Source organism: Martes martes (assembly GCF_963455335.1).
Source record: "Martes martes genome assembly, chromosome: 8".
Taxonomy (NCBI): Eukaryota; Metazoa; Chordata; class Mammalia; order Carnivora; family Mustelidae; genus Martes; species Martes martes.
This window is the reverse complement of record NC_137895.1, coordinates 25728668-25742077: the sequence shown is the minus strand read 5'-3', so window position 1 is coordinate 25742077 and position 13410 is coordinate 25728668. Positions and strand designations below refer to the sequence as shown.

Sequence of the window (13410 nt, the reverse complement as noted above, 5' to 3'; positions counted from 1 at the left end):
GAAATCACAATCCTGCAAGACAGGAGTCTTCCTCGGTTTACAAACGTCCCAGTGCTAAATTTCACTAACAAGGACGCTTGATAGGAGGAATGTGACATTCCACCAGGAAACTCCCAACTGTCTTCATGTTAGTGCCTCACTAAAGGGGAAAACGGCCTTGGCTTGATAATAACCAGTCCTCCAATATCTTGACAGTCTTCTTTACCCTGATAGCCCTTCTGAACACCCCCTTTGTCCTCACCTGCTGCCAAGTCCACACCTATTCTGCCTTTAAAAACTCTGACTGTAATCTGGTTCGGGGTCCAAGTCTCTACTCCGCTGTGTTGGGTACACTTGGACCCAAGCTTAAACTTGTCAAATAAACCCTCATGTGATTACATTGGTGTTGGCTCCTTGGTGGTCTCTCAGACGCGAAAACTCGGGCATAACACTGTGGTCTGAATGTGTCCTCCCTCCCCCAAATTCACATTGAAATCCTAATCCTCAAAGGTTATATAGTAGGTGGGGGCTTTGGGAGCTATTTAAGTCATGAGGGTGGCACCTTGGTGAATGGGATTAGTGCCTTTAGAAGAGGCTCCAGAGAGATCCTTAGCTCTTTCCATCATGTGAGGACACTGCAGAAGCGAGTAGCCTGCAACCCACTGTCAAGAAGTCACCATAACTTGATCATACTGGCACCCTGATCTTGGACTTTCAGCTTCCAGAACCGTGAGAAATAAAATGTTTGCTGTTTATAAGCAACCTGTTGTCAAAAACCAACCTCTGTGCTCCAGAGCCAAAGCATAACATGAAGACAGAACTTGGAGACAAAGAGAATCCTTGTTTTATTACTTTGCCAGGTAAAGGAGGCCGCAGCAATCTAATGCCTTCGAAACTGCAGACCTGCCCAGGGTTAAAGGCTGAAGGGTTTTATAGGAAAATTATAGGATCTGGGAGGTTTTCGGGGTTTTGTTTTCAAATATTTTTTAAAAAGATTTTATTTATTTGACAGAGAGAGAGCAAGAGAGGGAACACAAGCAGGGGGAGTGGGAGAGGGAGAAACAGGCTTCCCACTGAGCAGGGAGCCCAATGTGGGGCTCAATCCCAGGACCCCAGGATCATGACCTGAGCTGAAGGCAGATACTTAAGGGACTGAGCCACCCAGGCCCCCGTTTTTAAAGATTTTGTTTATTTATTTGACAGAGAGAGTGAGAGAGCACAAGCGGGGTGGGGGGTGGGAGGCAGAGGGAGGAATAGACCCGACCCTGGGATCTGAGCAGAAGGCAGACACGTGACCAACTGAGCCATTCAGGCACCCCCTGGGCGGTTTTGAGAGGAATCTGGTCCACGCTGCCAGTCACATTTAGTCATGTCTTCCCAAGGTGGTCTTGTGACCAGTGCCAGTGCTGGCCATCTGACTCTAATTACTAAGTATACACTGAGGTCAGCAAAGATGTCAATATAGATACTGAGTTCCTGGAACAAAGGATTCTACGGAAAAACAAGTGAAGGGAAGGAGGAGGCTTCAAGAATGAGGAAGAGAAAAAATTGAGTTTCAAGCCAAGGCTTGCGGAAGCATTAGTGTGTTCATCTTAATTTCCACCCATCTTTACCTTTCTGTAGCAGTCTATGGTGTTTTGTATAGCACCCCAATGGACAAAGACACTGAGGCTAGGTTAGAACACTGTCTTCCATCTGTCTTTGTCTTTGTCTCTCTCAACAACCGTCCCAATAGCCACATGGAAATTACCCTTTGTTTCTCACAAAAGGAGCCCATGTCTGTAGCTGAGTAGTTTTCTTAGCCTTCTTTCAGCCCATGTAAGTTTGAAGGACCAAAAAACAAATTTATTTTGTACTGTATCTTTTAGTCCAAAATGTTAACAACTGTTTTAAGTTCTTACAATTCCTTGTGTCAATTTACAACTTCATTACACAAATACCCATCAGGAAATCTTGTCAAGGTAAGCTCTTCTCTAGATTGGGATTCTCCAGAGGCTGCTGAGATATATCCTCTCTCAAGAATGGCTCAGTATTTCTGGTCTTCATGGTCTTCCAGATGTTTGCCACTTCTGTACAGCAAACAACTGCTATCAACCTCCAGATGTTGTGAGATTCCAAAAATTCCAAACTTCTGCTCCCTCCCCCCCAACACCCCCCCTCTCCCACCGCCCTGAGCTGCTTGGTGCAGAAAAGCTGTCCATGCCATGCCAAGCTCTATTCTCATTGTAGATTCATGAGCATAACGAATGTAGTTTTATTTTTTTTTAAAGATTTATTTATTTATTTGACAGAGAGGGATCACAAGTAGGCAGAAAGGCAGGCAGAGGAAGAGAGAGGAAAGCAGGCTCCCTGCTGAGCAGATAGCCCGATGTGGGGCTCAATCCCAGGACCCTGGGACCATGACCTGAGCGGAAGGCAGAGGCTTAACCCACTAAGCCACCCAGGCGCCCCACAAATGTAGTTTTAAACCACTGAGTGCTTTGATACAAAGCAGGAGAATTTGTAACAAATTGAATACTGTTAATACTTTGAAAGCCCCTTGTATGTCCCTCCCTGTTTGTGTTTTCTTATTCTTCCAGAAGTAACCAGAGTTCTGAGTTACTTATAATTCCCTTGCTTTTTATTTTTTCCAGTTGTTTTTTACCTAAGTGATCTCTACACTAGACATGAGGCTTAAATTCATGACCCTGAGATCAAGAGTCCCAGGCTCTTCTGATGGAACCAGCTAGGCACCCCTCCCTTGCTTTTAAGTTGACTTCAACACATCCCTAAATACCTCTCAAAAATGTATTATATTTACCTGTTTTCAGCAAACAGATTAAATATTTTTGGGCTTGTTTTTTCACACATGACTTCTAGGATTCATTGATATTAAAGATTTTTTTAAAAAATTTATTTATTTATTTGACAGACAGAGATCACAAGTAGGCAGAGAGGCAGGCAGAGAGGAAGAAGCAGGCTCCCTACAGGAGAGAGCCTGATGCGGGGCTCGATTCCAGAACCCTGGGATCATGACCTGAGCCGAAGGCAGAGGCCTCAACCCACTGAGCCACCCAGGTGCCTCTAGGATTCATTGATATTACATAATACTTCTCATTGGGTGATTACACTGCAATTTACTTATTCATTCTCCTGTCAACGGGTATTTGGAGATATTTTTTTTCTCTTACAATGCTGACATGAACATTTTGTCTGCCTCCTGGCACATGTACAAGAGTTTTTCTAGAATAAAACAGATTTGTGCACATTATATTTACTATGTAATATAAGATTACTTTTGGGAGATGGTTGTATCAACAGACACTCCCATCTTCAACACACATCCTGTTCCATGTACTCTACACTTGGTATCCCCAGACTTTCAAATGTTGTCATTCTAGTACATTTCTGCCTCCTTAACAGACTTAAGTCTCTTTATATCCCCTTCCAAAGCAGGTGTTGTAATCCGAGAGCATTCTGGAGGATCTGCGGTGCCAGTCAGGCTTATCCTCAGCTTCCCCCACTGCAGGCTAAGTCAACCTTCTCACATTTGCTAAGATGACCATCACTCACCTTACGTGTTTTCCAGCTTCTAGAATTTTGTGGCTTTCATTTATTTCTCATTTTTGTCTTTGAGATAACTCTTTGGCTGTTTTAATGACACTTAAGGAGGGAGTTGGAATTAAATGTATGTGTTGTCAGCATATCTTCCACCATGGAGAGATTTTTAAAATTTCATTAAGTTTTTGGGGGTGCCTGGGTGGCTCAGTCAGTTAAGCGTCTGACTGGGATCTCAGGGTCCTGGGGATCAGTCCCGTGTTTGGCTCTGCGCTCAGGAGGGAGTCTGCTTCCCCTCTCCCTCTGCTTGTTCTCTGCCTTTAAAATAAGTAAAATCTTAAAAAAAATTTTTTTTAGTAAGTTTTTTATTTCTAAGTGTTATTTTGGCTTTTTAAAAAATTTGGTCCTTTCTGCTGTTCCTATTTCTTGTTTATTACTTTTTGATTCCATTTTTTCCCCTTAAAACCTATTATATACATTTATAATCTGGATGTGATGATTTCTGTATCTCATACTGTCTTTCAGAGTCTTTATGTGTTGTTTATTTCAGACTCATTCAAGTGGCTTTCTTTGTGAGTTTAATAATTTTGTGAGCTCATATACAGGTGAGCTTAATCTGAGACAGCCTTGAGGTTCTAAATTAGGGGCCAGGAAACTATGTCCCATGGGCCAAGTTCAGTCCATTACCTGCTTTTGTATATGTTCTACCAGACCACAGCCAGGCCCGTTGTTATGTACTGTCTACAGCTCCTTTGCACCACAACAGCAGAGTTGAGTAGTCACTACAGACACTTGGATGGCCCAAAAGTAAAAAGAAAAAAAATTACTTTCTGCCCTTTACCAAAAAGTGTGCCAACTTCTGGGGATGCCGGGGTGGCTCAGTCAGTTAAGCATCTGCCTTTGGCTCAGGTTGTGATCCCAGGGTCCTGGGATCGAGTTCCATGTCAGGCTCCTTGCTCAGCACGGAGCCTGCTTCTCCTTCTCACCCTGCTTGTGCTCTCTCTGACAATTAAATAAAATCTTTAAAAAAAAAAAAAAGTGTGCCAACTTCTGATCTAAATTATGGATATTTTCTCCAGAGATGTATTTGCTTCTGCCGGGACCAGGGGTGCGAGGAATTTCATGATCTGCACCAACCTTACCTTTCTTTGAGAACTCACACTAAACTTATGAGCCCAGCTAGAAAAATAGGCCTGCAGAGTACCTATTCCACTATATTGCTAGAAGCAGTTATATAGTATCTTCTCTTTGACTATATTGTTCTGATTTTAAGACAGTATGAATCTTTTTTCATTTAAAGGGTGGATCCTTGGGGCGCCTGGGTGGCTCTGGTTTTGGTCTCAGAGTCCTGGAATCCAGGAGCCCCAGGCGTGGGGCTCCACACTCAGTGGGGAGTCTGCTTGAGATTCTTTCTTTCCCTCTGCCCCTCCCACCACTCCATGTGGGCTCTCTCTCAAATAAATAAATCTTTTTAAAAAAAGGGTGGATCCTTTCAACCTAGAGACACACGTCCTCTTATGTAACTTTTCCTGTATTATTTAATAATTTCCTTACCTCAAGTCTTTTCTGTTCTTTTAAATTCCAGCTATTAAAATGTTAGACCTCCTGATTTAATTTTCTAATTTTATTTTTTCTTCTTTATTTCTTTACCTTCTGGTTACATTCTCAGGGGGAGTTCCTCAAAAACTTCCAACCCTTCTAATGAACTGCTTTGGCTAACATATTTTTTCTATTAGGAACTATGTTTTCTTTATTTTTTTTTCCCCTTCAAAATAAGTTTTGCAAACCCCATAAAATATAACACAATACAAAATGGTTCCATTTACTGTGATTCTACAGAAAGATCTCCTGGCAGGACACTGCAGATAAGGCACACAGCAAAAACTGACATTTGGCCCATATTTTATTCTAAACCTAAACATCATGAATAATCCCTCTCCCATAAGAGAGGATCTGACAATAATAAAATGGCCATTTTTAGGCTATCAAAGTATGACCTGCCATTGAAGCAGAGGCAAAGTAATAAAAAGGGAATATTTAAAAGTACTTTCTCCTCCCTCAGTTCTCCCACTTCCCCATTCTGTCCTCTTCCTCCCTCTGTTCCTCCTCTTCCTCATCTTCCTTATTCTCATGGGAGTAAGCACTGATGACCATATAGTTTGGCTAATATTTTTAATTTCCAAGGACAGTTCCTTGCTCCAAATGTCCCTCTTGAAAGCATCCTATAAGGTCAACTGATCTTTGACAAAGCAAGAAAGAATATCCCATGGAAAGAGTCTCTCTTCCACAAATGGTGTTGGGAAAACTGGACAGCAACACGCAGAAGAATCAAACTGACTTCTTATACCATACTATCAAAAATAAATTCAAAATGGATAAAAGATCTAAATATGAGACAGGAAACAATCAAAATCCTGGAAGAGTGCCAAAGCAACTTCTTACAAGACATGTTGCCGGAGGTAATAAACAAAAGTAATAATGCTGGGACTTCATCAAGATAGAAAGTTTCTGCACAGCGAAGTAAACAATCAACAATACTAAAAGGCAGCCTATAGCATGAGAGAAAATATTTGCAAATAAAATATCTGATAAAGGTTTAGTATCCAAAATTTTAAAGACCTTAGCAAACTCAACACCCAAAAAACAAATAATCCAGTTAAGAAATGGGCAGAAGACATCCAGATGGTTAACAGACACATGAAAAAATGCTCAACATCACTCATCATCAGGGAAATACAAATCAAAATCATGATATAGGACCTCACACCTGTCAGAATGGCTAAAAGTAACAGAGGAAACAAGAGGTGTTGGTGAGGATGTAGAAAAAGGGGAACCCTCTTACACTGTTGGTGGGAATGCAAACTGGTGCAGCCACTCTGGCAAACGGTATGGAGTGCCCTCTAAAGTTAAAAATAGAACTACCCTACGATCTGGCATTTGTGCTACTAGGTATTTACCCAAAGGATACAAAAACACAGATTTGAAGGGGTACAGGCACTCCAATGTTTATAGTGTCATTATCAACAATAGGCAAACTATGGAAAGAGCCCAAATGTCCATCGACTGATGAATGGATAAAGAAGATCATCAAAAAGAACGAAATCTTAGCACTTGTAATGATGTGTATGGAGCCAGTGTATTATGCTAAAGTGAAGTCAGCCAGCCAGAGAAAGATAAATACCGTATCACCTCACTCACATGTGGAATTTAAGAAACAAAACAGATGACCATATGGGAGGGGGGAAAAAGAGGGAAACAAAGCATAAGAGACTCTTGATGGTAGAGAACAAACTGAGGGTTGACAGAGGGGCGTGGATGGGAGAGGGACTGGATGGGGGATGGGTATTAAGGAAGGCACTTGTTGTGATGAGCACTGGGTGTTAAGTGATGAACCACTGAATTCTACTCCTGAAAACAATACTGTATGCTAACTAACTAGAATTTAACTAAAATTTTGAAACAAAAAAAATCCCCAAAGCATCCTGTTCTCATGTAATGGATACAAGGTCTGCTTTTTTTTCAAAATGTTAATTACCTTTGGGGGTGGATATTTTTCTGATCCCTGGATTATATTTGCCTCCTCTCAGCCCTAACAATGTCTGATCTCTTATGGATTAGAGATTTTCCTCAATTATCTGGTGATCCTGGTTTTAAGTTCATATTTAATGGCAGGCAATAGAGTTGAATAGAAACCCCATGTATACTTCTATGATGTGAAATTAGTGGGCTTCTCTGAAGAATGATAAAGTGACAAGCAGGCTTTTCACCAAGATACAACCAAAAGTGAGTATCTGGACATCTTTTCTCTAAGGCCAATTAATTTCTCTGAAGAAAAAAAACCCTGGCCAAGAAGTCTATACTCATGGCCAGCATCGATTTCACTTAACCCGTATTTTCAACCCTATACGCATCTAACCCAGGCTTTCTGTTATTTCTGGTGCCCTATTAAGTCTGACCTTCCAATTCAGCTGCTCAAGAGAATTAACCTCTGGCCTTCGGATCAAAAAGGCAGAAGGACAAAAAGTGGTCAGCCACCTTAAGTAAGGGCAGGAAAAGGTAATTCAATGATTTTGTACAAAAACCTGCAACCATTTTTATTCATTTTCTTAAATGTCCCAAGCATCATCTCTGAATACAAGCACCAGTTCTCCCCAGTAGTGAGCATCTTTTCTGGGGATACTGGCCTCTCTCACTGAACCTTCTGCAGGCACTCAGAGCGTCCTGGGTTCTGGCTCTGCTAATAAGTCAGTTAGTCTTTCTCTATCTGCATTTTGTTTTTCCAAGAACTTACTGAATTCTCTTACCCTTTGATTTCTTGTTTCCTCTTTCATTTACCATTGTGTGGTTATACTCTATTATTTTACTGAAATTTCAGGAGAGAGAAAATAAGTTAATAGTCAATATGCAGTTTTAGCAGAAATTCTTCAAACTGAATTGTAAATAATCTCAAAATATTGGTATGGAAATGTTTTCCATGCATTTCCCTTCCTAGTTAATAAATCCTGTTAGAGATTTCCTAACAATAGAACAAATGGATGACCAAATATTGAACAAACAGGACTCTGAAATCAAATAAATGGACATTTTTAGTGTAATTCACATTTTAATATAGCTTTAAAAACACTTCCAAATATAACTACAAATATAATCAGGAAAAATACCTGAAAGGAACATGTATCTTAATTAACCATTAGTACATTATTTTAAAGAATTATTTTCCTGAATCCTTGGCTTACTTCATTGGGTTTATAAAGATATAAACCTACTGATTTTTCCATTTTAATTATTTTGTTAAATGCAGTTTTTTCCAGTTGATAGTTATAAATAAACCTGTTGACAAAAATCACATTTTCAATAGGGAAAAAGTTTCCTTTAATAAGTTGGTAAAGACTCTAAGTTGATACTTTAAACTTCTGATTTACTATAAAGTAGCAATTAGTAAAATCCACACCCTCTCCTAAATTAAGCTTTTCTAATGCAAAAATCTTTATAAAAAGTGTACTCTGAGTGCAATAAAATGTCCTTTTTTTTTTTTTTAAAACAACACACAGACATACCAAAATAATTCATCATGACAATCAGAGCAAAGAAAGATTTAACAGTCTCAGGTTTGCTAAGGAAAACATTACTGTGGAAGGCATCCAAGGAGTCTAAAATGGTTCTGCTGTAGAAACAAGGCTGCAGGCTGATGCATACTACTGTTAAAACAGCTTTCCCCCCCTTACAGTGAGACATCAGTGCATATTCCTTTACATATTAAAAAAAAACTTTAATTTTTAAAAATTATCAATTTGCTTTAAAATGATTGTTTAACTCACCTTGAAAACACAGACTGGCTATAATAAATCCATTATTTAACAAATTGCTTATTTCCAACGACCTAAAAGAAAAGGGCTAAAACTCATTGAAGGGTCAGGAAGTTCTAATGAAGATCAGAAAAGAGGGAGAGAAATCCAAAGCTTTTTGTGGAATGGAAGAGCAACAATATGTATTTTAAAATACTGAAACATTATGGGCTCAGGCTCTACAACTTTTAAAACACAGCAGTAAACCAAAATTATTAAAGCATGAACCCTATCTCATTCTCAAAAACAATTTTCTGCTACATACATAAATAAAAAGTGCTTGTAACTAATAATATACAACACTAAAAATAAGTCTTGAAATCATGTAGGCTTATGTCTCATTGCCAGCAATGAGAATGGTATATGCTAAGGGTGCCATAGTATTTACAAAAGGCAAAAAATATATATATATGTTTTCAATTATTTCCTATGGTTTTAATGTTATCATTATACCATTGAGCATAAAATAATCTTTTACATGGTAATTAAAACAAACAGATTATATTATGAAAGAGTAAAATGCCGGGAAATCCTCCTTAAGGATTTCTGAAGATTAAGTGTTTGTACTAGTTCATAATGAAAAACATGAATAGAACACAATTCTGGGGAAAAAAAAAGACTAATTTATTTTTTTAATAAGATAAAATATAACGAGTGATCTTAGTTTAGATGCCAAGAAGTGATAGCTTAGGGTGTCATCTTAACCAAGAATAAATTCATAGTATTTCTTATTCACTTAAATAAGACAGGAAGGGAAATTCTAATTCCTGCCACCTGCCCAGTCACATCAAAAATTCTTTAGAAGTTAAAATAAAAATACTTTGGGTTTTTGGTTACTCTTTAAAATCAAAATTTCCCAATACCCTGGAAGCAATGAGTTCAATTTGGTGTCTTCTTGTGTTCTGGGAAACAACAGTAAGTTTATACTAATGACACAGTCTTCAAATGCTGTGACCGATTATTTGTGAGTTATAATCTGCAGGTTCCATTTTTAAAATATGTGGGATGACACTGTCAATTCGTACATTGCCAATGAGACCTTTGAAAAATAATTCTTCAGTGATGGTAGCATTCATCAGTCTCAAAGCAGGCAATCTGAGTAGTAGTCTAGACAACCTAAAAAGGGGAAGGAAAAACAAGGGTGTAAATCCAAAAGAGATTTAGTAGAAAAATAGGAGTAATTTCTGCATGTATATTGGTTGTAGTCTAATTTAATAAAGATCTAATTTTCAGAAGTTACTGAAAAACTTAAGTACTCTGAAGCCTTAGAGGGTACAACAATCATCTGGAAATAAATGCAGCCTGACAGACTTCATAGGAAAGCTTTGCTCTTAATGATAAATCCATGTATCATATCAACACAGGCTACACTGTGTTGCCTCCACTTGCCCATATGGACCATGAAACTACTAAGTTATTTATTTATTTTAAAAAAGATTTATTTATTTTAGAGAGAGCGCATGTGCACCCAAGTGCGGGGTGGGGGTGGAATGGGAGAAAGAGAGAGAGAGAGAGAATCTCAAGACTCCCCACTGAGCTTGGAGCCCAACAAAGACCCATCCCACTACCCTGAGGATCACGATCTGAGCTGAAATCAAGAGTTGGACGCTCAGCCAACTGAGCCACTCTGGCGCCCCACCATGGAACTAAGTTACTGAAACACATATCAAATTATACATTTAAGAATGGCTTAGAGATTTAGTTGAGGTTTTAGGAACAGCAATGTTCTGTGTTATTAGTACACATGGGGCTCAATGGTGATCAAAGAACAAATGGAAATGGTCAAACAGGCAATAAGTTATTACTGGGAAGACAGGAAAGAGCACAGAATATGGAATCAGGAAACACTGGGTTTAAATCTTGATTCAACTACCCCTCTACCTATGTGAATGTGTGTTAGCCACTTACTTACTCCTTGTCTCTCTGTTGTGGTAAAGATTAATGAAACGATTCCTGCCAGTTTCTGTGCTACTGAGGATCTTAAAGGCAAAACCATACCCTGCATAAGGTATATGTTGAAAACTGCCATCCAAAGATAATTAATTATTTTTAAATAAATCAGAATGTAAGAAACTGAGAGAGTTGCAGAGATCAATCTGGAACCTACTGGAACAGAGGTCAGACAACAGCTATATGCCAAGAAGGAGGAAAAATTTAAATAGTATATTTGTTTGTACAACGAGGTATAAAACAACTTTTGAAACTTTAAAACACTGAGAACAATCATAAGGAAATGAACAATAACAACAAAAAACAGCTTTCTGAAAAGCTTGGTGTCTGTATCCCTCTTGTATTCTAAGGCCTTGTACTCTTAACACTTGTGACCAACTGAGAAGAGGATTAAGTCACCTTTAAAAAAAAAAAAAAGATTTATTTATTTATTTATTTGACACAAGTAGTCAGAGAGGCAGGCAGAGAGAGAGGAAGGAAAGCAGGCTCCCTGCTGAGCAGAGAGCTCAATGTGGGGCTCGATCCCAAGACTCTGGGATCATGAGCTGAGCCGTAAACAGAGGCTTTAACCCACTGAGCCACCCAGGTGCCCCAACCTTTTTTTTTTTAAAGACTTTATTTATTTATTTGACAGAAATCACAAGTAGGCAGAGAGGCAGGCAGAGAGAGAGGGGGAAGCAGGCTCCCCGCTGAGCAGAGAGCCCGATGCGAAGCAGGGCTCGGTCCCAGGACCCTGAGATCATGACCTGAGCTGAAGGCAGAGGCTTAACCCACTGAGCCACCCAGGTGCCCCTAAAGATTTTATTTATTCATTTATCAGAGAGAGAGAGCGTGCATAAGCAGGTGGAGTGGCAGGCAGAGGGAGAAGCAGGCTCCTTGCTGAGCAAGGAGCTCGATGTGGGACTCAAACCTAAAACCTTGGGATCATGACCTGAGCCGAAGGCAGATGCTTAACCGACTGAGCCACCCAGGCGCCCCTAAGTCAGCTTCTTGTAGCCACTACTCTCCTCCTCAAACTAACCAGCACCATGTGAGCTACAGTAATAACTGCAGAAAGCAGGGTAGGAAAACTGGTTAGATAAACCTAGGGTGATTTTCACAATGGAACTGGCTTATAAATCTATTATTTAATATCTGTGAAAAACTATTTTATGTAAAACATGCTTTTATTAGTATGAAGCATGTTAAATTAATATTAGTAAACACATTTATATAGCCCTTATTATGTATTACAAATGTTACACTATATGCAATATGATACACTATACAAAGGCAGTGTTCTAAGCTATTTACATAAATTAACTGATTTAATCATTATACTAATTGTGGATACTATTACCTACATTTTACAGATAAAGAAACTGAAACACAGAAGTTGCATAACTTGCCCATGGTCCTACAGCTAGTAAGTGATGGGGTCAGGAGTCAAGCCCTGGTATTCTGGCCCTGACAGCCATGTGCTATCAGAACTACTCTCCCATACTGCTCCGCTTCAAAAACTGAGTTGGATCTTATAAAAAAAAATTTCTTTTCAAGGGACATTGGCAAGAAATATCTTGGTAGAAATATCATAAACCAAATTTCTAAATTATTTACAAAACAGTCAAATGGTGTTTTTATTCATTCATTCCTATTTTTTTCCCTTTCACTAATAATATGCTTTATTTCATCTGAAAAAAACAGTTTGGCCACTAGAGCCAGACAACCTGAGTTCACTCACAGGCAGGCCCTGCCATCTGTCATGTCTCAGGTCATAACTTGTGACCCTGAGGAAGTTATTTAACCTCTCTCTGCTCAAGCCTCCTTCTATAAATTGGAAGAAATGCATGAAATACTACCTGTAAATCCTTTTCAACAATGCACTACTGCTTTTTTTTAAGATTTTATTTACTTATTTGATGGAGAGACAGCAAGAGCAGGAACATGAGCAGGGGGAGTAGGAGAGGGAGAAGTAGTCTTTGTATGGAGCAGGGAACCTGACTTGGGGCTCGATCCCAGGACCCTGGGATCATGACCTGAGCCGAAGGCAGACACTTAACCAACTGAGCCACCCAGGGTCCCCTGCACTACTGCTTCAATAGGATTAGCTATTTCAAAGGTCCAGGCTGACTAAAACACTGATTTACTCTTGGAATGGGAAATAATGAAATGATTTACAAAAAAATTTTAAGATGGATTTAATTAAACAGTGTTTAACTTTTAGATACCTGTAGGTGTCATCTGGATATGTTTTGGTTATATAATCTTGGAATTCCACATATGCCTTTTCTTGAAATTTCTCAATTTGTTCCATATTTTCTAGGCCTGGATGATCTGAAACATTAAAGAATATATTGTTACCCTAGTTCTGAATGCTCATTTAATAAGGCACAGAGAGATGAGATAGAAGGGGGTAGAAAGAACAACTCAGTCAAAGAGAAAAAAGCGCTATCCTATGCGTGGTTCTCTCACTCCACAAATACATTTAGTAACCCACCTACTAAATGCCAGACACTACTTTAAACCCTTTAAAAAAATTTTTTTTTTTTATTTTTTAAAAGATTTTATTTGTTTGAGAGGGAAAGAGAGATAGAAGAGTATGAGTGGGGAAAAGGGCAGA

At 39.1% G+C, this 13410-nt stretch overlaps 1 protein-coding gene across 2 annotated transcripts in view; it reads right to left on the bottom strand.

Moving 5' to 3' along the window:
• Window positions 1–8104: 8104 nt before the first annotated feature.
• NR2C1 (nuclear receptor subfamily 2 group C member 1) overlaps window positions 8105–13410 on the bottom strand; it is a 46056-nt gene continuing 40750 nt past the window's right edge. For both annotated transcript variants that reach the window (XM_080811427.1, XM_080811428.1), the window contains 2 exons: window positions 13019–13124; window positions 8105–9977 (listed from right to left, as the gene is read on the bottom strand). In XM_080811427.1, the coding sequence (XP_080667553.1) occupies window positions 9803–9977; window positions 13019–13124 (281 nt within the window). In that variant the 3' untranslated portion in view covers window positions 8105–9802. The remainder of the gene's footprint in view (window positions 9978–13018; window positions 13125–13410) is intronic.